General features: G+C 40.7%; 4 protein-coding genes across 5 annotated transcripts in view; 1 reads left to right on the plus strand and 3 right to left on the minus strand.

Annotated features, from left to right (window-relative positions):
• Window positions 1-2,853, minus strand: part of LOC126408932 (tripartite motif-containing protein 16-like) — a 12,808-nt gene extending 9,955 nt beyond the window's left edge. For both annotated transcript variants that reach the window (XM_050074733.1, XM_050074732.1), the window contains exon 1: window positions 2,725-2,853. The gene's annotated coding sequence lies outside the window, so the exon portion shown is untranslated. The remainder of the gene's footprint in view (window positions 1-2,724) is intronic.
• Window positions 873-2,726, minus strand: LOC126408930 (tripartite motif-containing protein 16-like). The gene has a single exon (XM_050074731.1). The coding sequence runs from the start codon at window positions 2,717-2,719 to the stop codon at window positions 1,046-1,048; it is 1,674 nt and encodes a 557-aa protein (XP_049930688.1). The 5' UTR covers window positions 2,720-2,726; the 3' UTR covers window positions 873-1,045.
• A 1,984-nt stretch (window positions 2,854-4,837) lies between the features above and the next one.
• epdr1 (ependymin related 1) lies at window positions 4,838-13,563 on the minus strand. The gene is made up of 3 exons (XM_050074750.1): window positions 13,260-13,563; window positions 9,962-10,170; window positions 4,838-7,508 (listed from the first exon to the last, which is right to left on the minus strand). Exons 1-3 carry the CDS (start codon window positions 13,493-13,495, stop codon window positions 7,315-7,317), a joined length of 639 nt encoding a protein of 212 aa, XP_049930707.1. The 5' UTR covers window positions 13,496-13,563; the 3' UTR covers window positions 4,838-7,314.
• Window positions 13,564-14,919: 1,356 nt separating this feature from the next.
• nol7 (nucleolar protein 7) overlaps window positions 14,920-16,410 on the plus strand; it is a 3,458-nt gene continuing 1,967 nt past the window's right edge. Inside the window, exons 1-2 of the mRNA XM_050074746.1 lie at window positions 14,920-15,130; window positions 15,963-16,023. Of these exons, the coding sequence (XP_049930703.1) occupies window positions 14,946-15,130; window positions 15,963-16,023 (246 nt within the window). The 5' untranslated portion in view covers window positions 14,920-14,945. The remainder of the gene's footprint in view (window positions 15,131-15,962; window positions 16,024-16,410) is intronic.

Raw genomic sequence — 16,410 nt, forward strand, 5'->3', positions numbered from 1 at the left:
GATCATTACAGTTTCTAGTAGCTAACTAATCTGCTACACCAACACATTAAAAGCTAATTATACATTTCTGTACAAATTTACAAGCACAATATCTGAGATAAAGGAGGTCTGCTGATTTCTCTCTTCACACTCATGCAGTGGGAGAGAAACAACAACGTACAAATACATCCACTGAAATGTTCATTAAACATTCAGAGCAAAGAAGTTTACAACACATCATGATGAGCAGTGACAGCCTCCACGGCTAAACACACACAGGAAGGAGCGCCACCGCAAGAAATATTTACACAACAACTCAGGAGAAGACGTCAAAGTACCGCCTATAATGTTTGACTGACAGCTGATCTCAGTGCAGTGAAGAGACGCCACAACAATCAGCTCTCAGCAACAAACATGGAGACTAAACAAATTTAAAGGTGCTATTGATAACATTAACCACTAGATGTCGCATTTCTCCTCCCCCCTGTCTTTACATTCAAGTCACCACATGGCTGTCGCTCGAAGCACAACCACCTCTCTTTTGATTTTAACACTTCGTAGCTAGCTAATCACCAACTTAGCAATTTTGTCAGGACTTCCACTTCCAGGCAAAGGAGCGAAGGGGTCTAATTGTGGACTGACTTGAAGGTACGGTGGACGGGTCATGTGGCTAGAAGGCGGGTCACATAGCTGCTCCAGCTGCAGTTATACCAACTCACAGTTAACTAGCAACTACAAAAATTCTTGATCACCAAGGACACAAAAATACCACGTGGTACTAACGTCAAGATACTCTTGGCTCACAAGCCTGTTAGAAGCAGTAACCAAAAGTCAACGTTTTATTCAGAGATAGACAAAACATACATGTTTGTTTTTTTCCCTCTTTTTTTCCCCAGGAGAAGCGATACTTTAATTCCGCACATTTTTAAAAGCTTTGTGAGATGTCCTATTATTTTTTTTTCTTTTCTTTTTTCGCTAATTATTCACCTATGTAAAAGAAATGTTATCAAGACCTTAAAGAATTAAAACACAGAATTTAACCTTCTGTCCCTTAAATGACCTCTGTCTATTTAAGTTTACAGAGCTCAGCAGTAAAACTATAATGGAATTCAATGCAGAGTCCAGCATAGAGAGGCTGAGTGAATGTGGTCTGGACTCTGTGGAGGAGAGTCATGGTTCCAGAGACGCTGTAGAAGGACAGAATACCTGCACTGTGATCCAGGTACACTCCTAATGTGGAGGACTGAGGACCTGAGACACGAGTTTGGACACTGTTGTACCAAAAAATATAATCATAATTTCGGTAAGAATATAATGCCCAAGATTTGTCATTTTGCCCAAATCCACATTCATCCCAGCTGCCCTCTCTTTTGATGTTCTTGTATGCCACTGCTATATAAATGTCTTCTCCATACCAATCCACCTCCCAGTAACAACGTCCAGTCAGACTCTCTCTACTCAGGACCTGAAAACATTCAGTGAATCTGTCTGGGTGACTGGGATAAGACTGTTCTGAAAATGTTACCTTTCTGTTTCCCTCAGATAAAAACACCACTTCGTGTGCTGTGTTTGGATCCAGTGTGATTTCACGTGAATATTTTAAGAACTCAGCTCTGGTCTTGGGCTCTGGGTCTGACAGTAAAACATCCACGTCAGTCACTGTCAGTGAGAAGTTTGTCCATGTCTCCCTCAGAACGTCCTGTAGTTTATCTCTGACTTCTGACACAGCTGCTGTCACATCCTCAAAGTAGCTCAGAGGACGGATGTTGATGCTGGATGAGTGTGTGGATTCATTGAGTGCTGACAGTGAGGGGTAGTTGTGTAGAAACTGGTTGTGATCCTCTGTGTGTGAGAGCTGCTCCAGCTCAGCGTCTTTCCTCTTCAGCTCAGTGATCTCCTGCTCCAGCTTCTCCTGAAGCTCTTTGACTCGACTCACTTCAGTTTCCTGCTGCGATCTGACCTGCTGCTCCACATCAGAGCGTCTTTCCTCCATGAGATGGATCAGCTCAGTGAAGATCTTCTCACTGTCCTCCACTGCTTTATCAGCAGAGCGACTGATAGCCTCCACCTCCTGTTGGAGCAGCTTCACATCTTTCTCTCTGTCCTGGATTCTCTGCGGGATGTTTTGTCGACTCACCTCCAGCTCTCTCTGCCTCTCAGTCCTCTCTGCTGCAGCTGACACTGTGTCGTGGCCTTTATGTTCATCCATCGAGCAGAGATAACAGATACACTGCTGATCAGTGCGACAGAAAATCTTCATCACCTCATCATGACGAGAGCAGATGTTCTCCTGCAGCTTCTTGGAGGGCTCCACCAGCTTGTGTTTCTTGAATGGAGCCAAATCATAATGAAGTTGGAGGTGTTTCTCACAGAAAGAGGCCACACACACCAAACAGGACTTGAGGGCTTTCAGTTTTCTCCCAGTGCAGACATCACAGGCCACATCTTCAGCTCCAGCATAGCAGTGATCAGCAGGAGCAGCTTGGAGTCCAGTCTTCTTCAGTTCCTCCACTAAAACTGCTAACATGGTGTTTTTCACCAGGACAGGCCTCGGTGTGAAGCTCTGCCTACACTGAGGGCAGCTGTAGATTTTCTTCTCATCCTCTCCATCCCAGTGGGTTTTAATACAGTTCATGCAGTAGCTGTGTCCACAGGGAATAGTCACCGGATCCTTCAGTAGATCCAGACAGATGGAACAAGAGAAGGTTTCTCGGTCCAGCTCAACTCCTTTCTGTGCCATTTCACCTCTCAGTGACAACGCCTGTCTGACTCTCACTTCCTGAACAGTGAAACTAGTTTGAGCTCTGAACTGAACATCATGTGTTCCTGCAGTGAATGGAGCCTGTCAGCTCTGTCATGTCACCACATGTTTGTTACACCCATCTTCAAACTGTAGATCTGAAGGGGAGGGAACAAGGAAATGTGTGGACAGAGTGGAGCTTGCTGTGTGTGAGAGCAGGAAGAGGAGGGAGGGCTCATAAAACTCTGAGTCATTCTGGTTTGAGACAGAGATACAGGAAAGCTTTCTGATTTCTCAGTTTGATTCCCCTCCTCGGCTACTCTCCTTGTGTCTTAGTCCTGCCCACTGGAGATGTGAGTGGAGGTTTCGAGGAAGAGACACAAGGAGAAAGGAGTCAAGGCAACATGCATTTAACAAAATAAGACATCCTTGCATCGAAGCCTTCATTTTGGAGCGACGTCAGTTAAATATGAGGTGGGGCAGGGCTGCGTCATCTGTCCAGTGCCCCTCAGAATACAGATACAGATAATGTAGCTGGTTGAAAGCTCATCCCTAGTATATAGCCTTATATATTCCATTTTATATATAGTACTTCTCATACATATAGAAATATATTGTATGGTAAGTATGAGAAGTAATAGCTAAATAAAGAGTGATATATATATATGGGCGGGGTCCACCCTGGACACAGGGCTGACACATAGAGACACAACCATTCACACTCACATTCACATCTTCAGACAATTTAGAGTCACCAATTAACCTGCATGTCTTTGGACTGTGGGAGGAAGTCGGATCCTCACTCATCGCTCCTCCAGCAGGCCTCCTTGATCTTCATGGTGCATTTTAGGAATTGAGATATTCTTCAAGATGGAGCACTAAGATCAATTTCACGGTCACAAGCCGAAGAATTGCAGATTAAGCAGTTGAGCTGATGCAAAATTGGAAAATGGGAGAGGCCTTGTGTGTTTAACACTTGTTTACAATAAAGCTCATTCCTCATTTAAAAACACTGATCATCAGCAACTTTTAGGAAGTAAACTCTTCTTGGAATCAGATGGTTTGGAGACGGCTCCTTACTTTTTAAAATGACCTTTTCTGTCCAAAAATGCAATTTGATTAAAATTTTCAATGATTAGAGTAATTCAGAGAGGAAAAATAGACAAATGAATCAGTGCTGTTAAGTTATGAAATTCTCAAACTGTTTTTACTTATTTGCTGAAGTCATTTCAGTATTTTGAAGGGAACAAGTTAAATCTTGAATATAACTTTGAGTAAAGATTTTCACAGATTACCCATCTGATTTAGTGTTGTGTGAATATGAGACAGTTTAAGCATATATATTCAGATTTTTTTTTAAAAATCTTAATAAAAGCTACAGACTTTAAGTCAAGGCCAAGACACACCAAACCGACATCAAAGAATCTTGGTTCGACAGATGATTGGATAAAAAAAGTCAATAAAATGCCTTTAGATTGTTTTACGACCAAATATGAAAATTAGGATTGATAATTATTGGCATTAGCAACATCACTGTTGTGATGTTTGTGCATGCTGGGGCTAGAAAACAACCCCCAATGACTGAGAGCTGATGGGAAAATGAGCACGAGGAGTTGTTTCTGTGCCATAAACTGCAGAAATCATTAATGTAATCAGTGGAAAATGTTCAAGATCCCAAGGCTTCCTCCCTTTCAGCTCAGAGTGCAGATTTATCAACAGCATCTAGTGATCTGATCCACCCATTCATTTTAACAAGGTTGTGAATAGTTTTGCACAGAACTTGCTGGTAGAAACACTTCCTTTACGGCTAACTTATGGTGTTTATGGTTGCATATTGCATTGTTTGAATGTTTGTCACTGTTTGAAGTTTCAATGTAGGACACAGGGACAGCTTATAGAGGTGGCAGATAGATGCCTCTGAATGGAGATGCATCAAGTTTTACTAGTTTCCAGCCAGCTGCTTTATGGCTAAAATATTAAAATTGCTATCGTGACATTGTGGCAATGAGTTTCTCCGCTCTGCTAGTGGGAAAAACATTGTATAACCTCAAAAAGGTCACTGCATGTCTGAGAAAATATGCCTTGATCTCAAAGAAACTACAAACAACAATGCCTGTTATTTATTATTGTGTCTTTTATTGTGTGACTTTTATTCTGAGGCACTTCATTTGATTGATTTGGATTTATATCAAACTGTTTGTCGTGAGCAAAGAAATTAGGAAAAGCTAGCACATAGTCACAATGCTTCACTAAAACCCAACTGTTGGCCTTATGATGGCATGGTAGCTTGGGAATTAGCAGAGGTGGGACCAAGTCATTGTTTCACAAGTCACAAGTAGGTCTCAAGTCTTTGCACTCAAGTACTGAGTCAAGTCCCAAATGAAGACATGAAAGTGTTTGAAGTTTTGTCACAATGAGTGTATGAATTCTTGAGTTATGGCCAAAAACATATTTTGTGAGGTTACACTGACCTTTCAGGTTTGACCACCAAAATCAAATCAGTTGATTGTTAAGTCAAAGTGGACGTTTGTGCCAAATTTGGAAAAATCCCCATGAGGTGTTATTGAGATATCACTTTCACGAGAATGAGATAGATGCAAGGTCAAAGCAACCTTGACCTTTAACCACCAAAATCAAATTGGTTAATTGTCCAAGTCCAAATGAACGTTTGTGCCAAATTTGTTCTTAATGTGTTCTTGACGTATCATGTTCACGAGAGTGGAACATATGGACGGACGTACAACCCGAGAACATATTGCCTCCGGCCACGGCTATTGCCAGCACAGAGAAATGGAAAAGTAGTGCCAACAATATACTTTCACTGTATCCATCCATCCAACCATTTTCAACCGCTTAACTGAGGCCGGGTCGTGGGGTCAGCAAAATACTCCAGACATCCCTCTCTCCAGGAACGCTTTCCAGCTCCTCCTGGGTGACCCCAAAGCGTTCCCAGGCCAGATGAGCCATATAATCCCTCCAGCGCGTTCTGGGTCTGCCCCGGGGCCTCCTACCAGTTGGACTTACCCAGAACACCTCTAACTGGAGACGCCCAGGAGGCATCCTGATAAGATGCCTGAAACACCTCAACTGAACCCTTTTGTCGCAAAGGAGCAGCGGCTCTACTCCGAGCTCTCTCCAGATGCATCTATAAATTAATTTCAGAAACTTCTAAACTAATTTCGGCTGCTTGTATCCGCCATCTCATTCTTTCTGTATCTACCCAGAGCTCATGACCATAGGTGAGACTTTGGACATAGATGGACCAGTAAATCGAAAGCTTTGCCTTCTGACTCAGCTCTTTCTTTACCACGATGGTCCGGCGCAGCGCTTGCGTCACTGCAGACACCACGCCAAACCGCCAATGCATCTCATGCTCCATTCTACCCTCACACGTGACCTCTTTGAACTCCTTTGCTTGAGGCAGTAACTCACTCCCAACCCAGAGGGGCCAATCCACCGTTTTCCGGCAGAGAACCACGGCCTCAAACTTGGAGGTGGTGACCCTCATCCTGACCACTTTGTAGTATAAAGTTCTATTAACCAAAACCACAGAAGAATTCAATTGGACATGTTTCTGTGCCGTGTTGTTTTATCTAATTCATGTCATATTGGAAAAAATATGTTGAACTTTCTCTTCAGGAAATTGGCTTGGGGTAAGGTATGAAGTATTTTCAAGTCAAAAGGCTCAAGTCCAAGTGTAGTCATTTAAGTCCAAGCTGAGTTGCAAGTTCTTTTGATTTAGTCAAGTCAAGTCATGTGACTCATGCCCACACCTCTGGGAACTGGCTGCAATGAAGAGTGCCAGAATAACACTAAAAGTCACTTTTTTTTTAGCATGAAGCTAATCATTTAAAGGTCCAGTGCGTATGATTTAGGGGAATATACTGTCAAAAATATAATATAATAAGTGTGTTTTCTTTAATGTATAATCACCTGAAACTAATAATTGTTGTGTTTTTGTTACCTTAGAATGAGACATTTAGGTCTAGCTAGGGAGCGGGTCCTCTCCCAGACCTTGCCCAGAATGGACAAACCAAACACTGGCTGTAGATAGGGCCATTCGCATTTTTTGCGTCGACCACAGTAGTTCTCCTACACGCTTGGCACACTGGAGAAGTTTCAGTTCTGCAACCTCTCCACTAGATGCTACTAAATCCTAAACACTGGACCTTTAAGGATCCCAAATGAGCTAGTTTGTTAGATTGCAGCTCGAAGGGCTCATTGGTCCGGATAATAGTTTAGCATATTAGCAGCAAATTAACAAACAATTCTATAAAACACTAAACAAAGACTGCGTCCGAAGTCACTCCCTTTTATACCATATTGTGCGCTATGTTTACCATGCACCATTTTATTTAGCTGTCTGAATTCTTTCCGCTTACAATCCCAAAAACACAATGCACCAGATTTTACAGATGCAAAAGTTACACTACACCCGTAAACTCTGACACAAAATGAAGATGTAAAAGTGTCCGAAATCTCAGTTTACTGCTCATTGTGAGTGAACTATTGAGCTTCTGTTACGTAAAGAGTGAATGAGTGAATGCGGGAGTGATTTCGGACTCAGAATGCTGTTAAGTATCTAAAGGTGAGCCTCAGCAGTTGGACTCCACCATCCTCTTGGGTCGAGCTGATTGACAGGTGCTGGGTGGGGTGAAGACGTTAGGGTCGCTGATGCCCAGCTGGAGGTTGAAGAAGCGGGTGGAGGTGGTGACGCTGCTGTTCCTGGTGTAGGTCTCCTGCACCGGGTAGCAGTCCTTCAGGGTGTAAACGCCCACCCAGGTCTCATCTGGTGGAGAGACGAGCAGACATGGCAGCTCAAAGAGGAACATGAGGTTTTCACCCACCAACAGCTGCTCTTCAAATCTGGTAAAACCTGATAAAACCTGTCTGACATGAAAGATGGAACCTCACTGGAAGGTTTATTTTTGGTGTGAAGCAGCTGCAGGAACACTGGATTAAAGCTGCACTAAAATGTCCTTTTATAAAAACAACATGTAATGTAAAAGGCATTGCGTGTGGTATCAAACCCACAGATAATTATTACCAAACTCTGCAGCTAGCAGCTACAGAACCATGTGTTTTTCAGGAGTCGGTGGAGACCAAACCAGAGCTAAAAGGAGAGTGAATACTTTCATTCATCAGCTCCTGTGATATGATATGTTGCTGTGTCTGCTGGATGTCTGAAAAGGCAGCTGAAAAATGAATAAACAAACTTGTCACGCTGCCCTCAAGTGGCCAAAAAATGTATTAGTTGTGTTGACCCAAATTACACCCTTATTACCTCAAGTCGTACATATCCATGTAGATAGTTTTGGCTTTATTTGTTCAACTTTTGAGACATGAAATTACTGTCTATGGAGGATTAATCTATATGAAATCTGTTAACAGCACGTTCTCTGCATTTTAATGCTGTGGAAACACAGAATTGAATTCACCTTCATTGTGCTGAGGAGGAGGCAAAGATACAATAGAACAGATATCTGAAAACCTGAACAAACAAAACCAAAACTATCTGCAAGGCTAATATAAAATAAATATGTTTTAAAATAATAAATTTAGGTTTTCTGATTCATACAAATTAACAAGGAAGCGGCTTCTCCAATGTCGGGCAAATACATCGTGTATTCAAAGAGAAATTTTAAGGGTATGGTCAAACGTGCACAAAATTAACATCGGTGAATATTCGCCTCCCGTTCACTTCCATTAATTGCGAGTGAGGGGTGAATAAAACCCTTGTTTTAGGTGGCAACGTAAATTTGCATCTTTGCATTATAGAGTTTAATTTGGTGAACGCTGACCGGCAAAGCTGCAGCCTCAACCTATAGCACAGAAGTACGTGTGGAGGAGTAATTGATTCTCTGAAACTGACCATGAAATATACAAACTTCCCCACATGAGAGATGCTGCCCAGCTGACAATGAGTCAGGCGACAGGCAATGAACATGATAAAATGGAGAATGTACCAACAACGTTATGTTTCATGGTATTTATAAGAAAGCTAGCTAACAAATACCATTTGTGCATCACATCTGGCACTGCCTACATTCAGCACGAGTTTTGCCTCTTCACTCTCCTGCATTTGCTAATGTCGTTACGCAGATGTAAACCTGGAAGATGTTGCACGTGTCTACGACTAATACAAGAGCAAGAGACCCCACCAAAACTTCAACACTTGACAAACTTGGTTTATGACTTAGGGGTTGGTTTCAGTGGGGTGAGGACAGTCTAAATTGGGTCATATTTGAATCTAACTGGCCCAATTTCACCTAGGAATAATCGCTATTTAATTTTTTTGACCAATACTCCCAGGAAAACATGGAGCCCAGGAACAAAACGAATTGTTAAAAGTCATTTTCACACATTTGTCTTTGTGTTTCTACTAGGGATGTCTATGGTTAACTGTTAATTGGTTAACTGCTGAGAATATTTTTGAACGGCTACATATGTTGGTCTATAACTTTAATTTATTTTTTCTGTGTTTTTTAATTTTAATTTTGCTCCTCTTCAAATTTTCTCCACTGTGCACCATCAGGGTCTGGCAGGAGCAAGCTAGCAACACAGCTCATTCAGTGAGAGCCTACACCATAGTCTTTGCACATGGCCTACACCATTGCGAACATTCAGACCTGCGTAGTGGTGTGTCTGTGTAGCTCTGTAGTAACACCTCCAAAACACGAGTCGGCAGTGGGGTTTCTGTGAAGTGCTGTTGAGTTTAGTTGATTCAAAACACACATTAAACATGGCTTAATATTGACAATATCAAACCCAGCTTCACTATAACTCACAGCACTCACAGACAAAACACTTGTCTATTTTTGGACACATTTTCCCCACAAATACAACATGCTAATATTTTAAGCACAAGCCTATGGCATTTTACATTGTATAAATTAGCCTAGCAGCTAGCGGACCTTTCCTCTACTCATATGAAGCCAGGGACAACAGCAACATCAAAAGTAACGTTACAAAATTTGGCTCCATTACAACTCACAAGGTTCACAGACTAAACAACTGTCTTCCAAACAAATACAGTTTGGAAAATCTGTTTAGTGTAAGACATGCTAACATTATTAGCACAAGCCTATGGCATTTTACACTGTATAAAATGTGAGCCACCAGTTTTATGTATTTTTTATCTGCTTTCATTGACATCCAGTCTTGTTCATACCTTTTTGTCAGGGCCTGTTGTCTGTAATTTTAAGATCAAAGATGCACCACACTACACAAACCCAGACTTACGCTGGCGTGCCGGCTTCCTGTCTGACCACTCCTGAACCTCCATGTTGTCCCCAGGGCCTCCAATAATGTACTGGTCCTCAAAGGTGGAGTTGTCTGGGATGTCAAAGGGATCCCAGGCCTCCGTCAGAGCGATCTTTGCGCAGTCCTTGGTCTTCTGGTCAATCTGGAACATCACCATGCTCTGGTACAAGTAGATGTACTCAAAAAACCTGGAGCAGACAGAGAGAACAAGGGACGAGAAGTGAGGAGAATTTAAAGCTGCATCAATGGATTATTTGGCCACTAGGGGGCAGCAGAATAACCTTAATGCATTCATGACCTTGAGGTGAACTCAGACCACACTGAGAAAATCTCTTTTTCGGCAATTCTTTCTTTAAACCATCTTATGTCTCTTCCCTCACGTGTGAAGGATACGATTGATATGACTGCATCCTAAAATCTATTGAAATACCTGTGAACAAAGCATTACTTACCACATTTGATATGAGGACACTGTATAACAACTTACAACTTGCAGAGAGAATTGATGCAATTTTTTTTTTCAATTGCTTTCTAATACAACCCCGATTCCAAAAAAGTTGGGACACTCAGACTGATTTGCCAGTACTTTTTTACCTATATTCAGTTGAATACAATACAAAGACAAGTTATTTAATGTTCAAACTGATAAACTTTATTGTTTTTTGTAAATACACTCATTCTGAATTTGATGCCTGCAACATGTTCCAAAAAAGTTGGGACGGAGGCAACAGAAGACTGGGAAAGTTGTGGAATGCTCAAAAAACACCTGTTTAGGGTGATAGTATCATGACTGGATATGAAAGCGGCATCCTCAAAAGGCTGACTTGTTCACAAGCAAGTGTAGTAAAAAACTGTGTCGGAAAATTCCAACACTTTAAGGACAATGTTTCTCAAGGCACAGTTGCGAGGACTTTGGGGATTTCTCCATCTACAATCCATGATATCATCAAAACATTGAGGGAATCCTGAGAAATCTCTGCACATAAGGGGCAAGGCTGACGACCAACACATACTGCCATGACTTTTGATCCATCAGACAGCTCTGCATTAAAAACTGACATAATTGTATAAAGGATATGACTACATGGGCTCAGGAACACTTTGGAAAACCATCGTCAGTAAACACAGCTCATCTCTGCATCTACAAATGCAAGACTCTATCATGCAAAGTGAAATCCATACATCGACAACACCCCGAAACACCACCGACTTCTCTGAGCCCGTGCTCATCTGATACAGACTGACACAAAGTGGAGAAGTGTGCTGTGGTCTGACGAGTCCATCATGGACGTTGTGACCTCTGAGCTAAAGAGGAAAAGGACCATCCAGATTGTTACCAGCTCAAAGTTCAATGGCTGAATCCAAATGTCAGGACTTCACCACACTTGCAGATTTGCGGACCAAAGCTACAATTCATCCAGTCCACAAGAAGTCTCAAGCGGACTATCTGCAGACTTTCAGAGAGTCTGCTTAGGGTGCAGACTTCAGCAGACGTCACTGATTTAATTACCCTATCAGGCTGCGCAGTGTAACAGGCTAAAAAAATTGCCGAAGAACAACAAAAGAAGGTCTTCTAATGTCAGTAATGCTCAATTTATTGAGTTATAGTCTTGTCCTTAGTTACAAACATTTCTGCTTTTGAACGCGTGTAGCCTGTGTGTTATATAGAGATGTGTTAATACATTTTTGTTTAGTTACAAAAAAGGTTATACATGTGATTTATATCTTGTTATCTGTAGGAGCAGATGAGCAGAGGAGTAGGCACTGTTCAACTTATACGAAACATTTATAAATATGACAGCAGCGATAGACGACGTCTAATTCAGGGAGGTCCCTGCTTATTCCAGGAAGACAATGAGACACGTTCTGCACGTGTTCAACAGCGTGGCTTCGTAGTAAAAGAGTGTTGGTAATAAACTGACCTGTCTGCGGTCCAGACCTGTCTATCATTGAACATGTGTAGCACATTATGAAGCACAAAATAATGACACTGGAGATCCTGACTGTTCAGATACTGAAGTCGTATCAAGCAAGAATAGGAAAGAATTTCACTTTCAAAACTTGAACAGTTAGTGTCCTCAGTTCCCAGACACTCAATGAAAGATGATGTCACACAGCGGTAAACATGCTCCTGTCCCAACTTTTTTGGAACGGGTTGCAGGCATCCAATCCAGAATGAGTGTATATTTACAAAAAACAACAAAGTTTATCAATTTGAACATGAAATATCTTGTCTTGGTGTTGTGTTCAGTCAAATAAAGGTCAAAAAGAATTTGCGTATCATTGCATTTTGTTTTTATTTACATTTTAAATGGCGTCCCAGCTTATTTAGAATCATGGTTGTACATCATCAAGTGTTTGATTGCACTGAGGAACGAACAAAGACTTTCACCTCCAGATATGAGCAGATGAATACCTCACATAATCCCTTTTTTCTCTCGCACATTGGTCTTTGGCGGAGATTCACCGACAACATCTTGGTGCTCTGGTTATGAGGACTGAAAATGAATATTTAGAGTTCCAGCAGTTCCTCAGTACAACCTTTGATTCACTCTCAATGAAACACTGTCACCACAAAGTTGGACGAACACCTCTGTCTTCAATGTAAGACTTTCCTTCACTGGAGCTGGTGTCCACATACTTTTGGCAGTATTTTGTACCTCTGTAAAACATGAGGCAGAGCTGAAGTCACACTGTAAATTAAACAAACCAAAGTCGATCGGCAGGCTCTGTCCTTGTTTACAGACCAGAGAATATTTCTCAACAGCAGACTTCAGTCCTGGCACAGACTCAGTGTTGGTTTATTCTTGCAACACTGGTGGTGTTGTGGTTTATAACAGAATTATAAAGCTTTAGTAAATTACTCATTACAAATAACAAAGCCCTTATTAACTCTGTATAAAGGGTGCATTATGAGAAGGTGGTATTATTATTATTGTTTTATTTTTGTTATTATTTGTTAGCTATGATTTTATATTCTTATTTATGTGTGAATGTTTCATTTTTTGGCACCTTTTTAATGCAAATTTAACAAACTTAATTTACTGGGAGGCTTTAGGAGGGTGTAAACATTTAAACATATTTCCACAGTGTCACATTACAATAATATTATGTTTCCAATAAAGACAATATGTGAAAATAAACATCGCTGTGGGGGAATAATAGGTGAATTATCAGATTATAAAAATAGTTATTAATCTTTAAATTAGATATAAAATTAGATATAAAACCAGCTCAGACTATAAGGACATATCATCTACACACAGACGGATCTTACTTCTGACACGGGGTGTGCTTCTTGTGCTGCTGCAGGACTCGGATCCTCTGGTTTTGGCCGTCGTAGGAGACGGCGGCTCGGCTGTTCCTCCCGGTGCTGTGGTCGTACAGGACCCACCTGCCCTCCCACTGCAGCGGGGCGAGGCAGGGCCCGGCCGCCCGGGACACACCCAGCCCGGGGAGGCCGAGGACAGACGCCCCGGAAGCGGCTAGAAACACGAACAATAGTCGGTGCATTGCGTCTGGAAGTACTGGAGTACCGTTAGCTGATCCCGTTGTTATTGTTGATAGGCTGCACCTGCTGCTGACAAGCTCGCGAGAGTTAGATGTAAGAGGCGTTTCCGGTTTGTGGCTTTCAAAATAAAAGCACGTATGAACGTCTAAAAAATAATTATGAATTAAAAAAGACATTTCCTCCCAGAAGTTTAATCGAGTATAATAAACCAATAAGAACTACAAAAATATGAATATTCAGATGTATAGAGGAAAAGGGAAGAGAAACTACTACTCAAGATAAATTGTTGTAAAACGTTAAAACATGACCTAACTGTGCTCAATTTAATAATAATAAATACATTATATTATATTGAATTAAATTATTTATATAATTTAATATTGTTTTTATCAGGTAAAAATATGGTGCTTCTAATTTAAAAAAATATTTTAAAACGACTGATTATACTGTTTTTGTTTTTATTTATTTATTTATTTATTTATTTATTTATCTATCTATTTTGTTTTCTGATTATTTTCTCCCTTAATTAATTGATTGTTTGGTTTGTAATTTTTTTTTTGCTGTTACAAATAAATTAATCACAATGATTTAAAAAGAAAAGCAGCAAATATTCACACAATAAGAAATGTTTTTGCATGAAAATGACTCAACAAAATTGTTAACAAATGAACAAAAGAACAAGAATAGGCCTAATAATAGTAAAAAGCCCCAGATGTAATAATCAGTCATTCTCTTCATACTTGTACTTGATTATTTTTTCTACTCTAGTTCGTAAATTTTTCATGATAGCATTTGTTAAGTATTTTGTGTTTAGTCAGTACTTATCAGCAACTAATACTTGTAACATCATAATTCATAATTAATCCCGAAAGTTTAAAAAGGGGTTTTAAGGGTGAATAACATGCCAGAGTGCATTAAAAAAAATTCCTGGGGGAGGATCTCCACTGACCCCCCTAAAGAGATCTGGACTAAGCCTCCAATGACCTTAAATCCTACAAACGCCTAAAAAACTCTCTCTTACAAAAAAATAAAAAAATAAAAAAAATATCATTTTTTAGAAAACATAAGAAATAGAGCCAACGTAAAGCCCGCTATGTTACAGATATTCTCAGTTATTCTCCGTCTGTTATTAAAAAGAACATTAATGTTTTATATTAGAATACATTTTGATAACAAGCCAACTAAAATAAAAGAAGCAGTTCCAGTCTTTCCATTAAATATGAAAATATAAAATAATAAATAATAATAATAAATAAATAATATAAAATAAACTGTGTTAAACTATGTTACTTGCTTCCGTAATGATGAAACAATTCCGAATAATTCATCTTAATAAACAGTGTATTTCTTTGGTTGTGATTCTCCTCTCTGCCGCTAGAGGGCAGACGGAGCGTCACATTCTTTCTGCGTCACATTGTGGCGCGGCGTGATGACGTCTACTCCCCAGCCAACATGGCGAAGAAACAACGTGGGAAAACAGCTCCGTCGTCAAAGACGGCGGTTAAAGCAAAACAGACAGAAAATTTCAGTTTAGTTCTCGAGTCCAGTGACGATGAGGCGCCCGAGGAGGTGACGTTTGAAGACTCAAAGGCTGAAGCCTTACGGAGCATGAAACAGGCGCTGGACACGGCCAGAAGGTAGCTAACTAGTGCTTGTGCTTGGAGAGCCCGTCAAACCAAACTCAATTCAAAATAATGTGTTTTTAGACTTTTTCGCGCTAATGGACAGAATAAATACATCATAACGACTTCTTAATTATATATTCTGATTTCTCAGGGGCCGCCTTTCACATCGGCGTGTACATTGAGAACTGAGCAGCCCCCCTTTTAACAAAATATTAGTATCTGAACCACCACTTATCATAACAAGTAAATAAATAAACCGATGGATTTTTGTAATGAGGCGCTGTTTTTGGACTGTACGGATGCCGATAGAAAGTGTCTCCCAATAAGTTGGAATTTATGTCATGTCAAAATTTGGGGCGTGTACTTTTGCGTGTAATCATGATCCGCCGTTTTTGTGTGGACGATCTGTCCACACAAGAGCGCTGTCTGCTGAATAGTTTAACAGTTCACCGGGATCAAATCAATATTAGGTGGGGGTGGGAATCACCTCCACGATATGATAATACCACGATACTTAGGTTACGATACAATATTATTATTGCAATTTAAACCTGTTGCGATATATTGAGTATCATGATAAAATATATTGCGACATCAACATCTGTTTTTCAGTCTGTTCATCTCACTTCAATCATTTTGATCGCAGTAAAATGTATCTGGGGGCCTGAAAAAGCCACTGATTATATTATCCTAGTTGGCTACCTAAAGTTTAATTTGTATTTGTAATATTAATAATTTCTATATTAAAAAATTGATACTTGACAATGTGTAATATCGCAACACTATGCTATATCGATTTTTGTCCCCCACCCCTAATGTTTGGTAACATGTGATGTGTTTGCAGAGAAAAGGAGCTGCTGAAAGAGAAGAGGAGGAAGAGACAGGAGTTGTTCCAGGAACAGAAGGTCAGTGTGTGTATTGTCTTAAAAATGTCTAGAATTTGGGGCGTCGGTGGCTTGGTGGTAGAGCAGGCGCCCCATGTACAAGGCTGTTGCCGCAGCGGCCCGGGTTCGAATCCAGCCTGTGGCCCTTTGCTGCATGTCACTCCCTCTCTCTCTCTCTCTCCCCCCTTCACACTTGTCTGTCCTATCAATTAAAGGCTTAAAAATGCCCAAAAAATATCTTAAAAAAAAAAAGAGTCTAGAATTATAATTTCCTGGTAACTCGTTCATAGATTTCAGCCGTACAGTTTCCTGTTAGCTGACAGGAGCAGCAGAAGACCACACCAGGTGCCACTCCTGTCAGCTAACAACAGGAAACTGAGGCTACAGTTCACACAGGCTCACCAAAAC

Source organism: Epinephelus moara, chromosome 21 (genome assembly GCF_006386435.1).
Source record: "Epinephelus moara isolate mb chromosome 21, YSFRI_EMoa_1.0, whole genome shotgun sequence".
NCBI lineage: Eukaryota > Metazoa > Chordata > Actinopteri > Perciformes > Serranidae > Epinephelus > Epinephelus moara.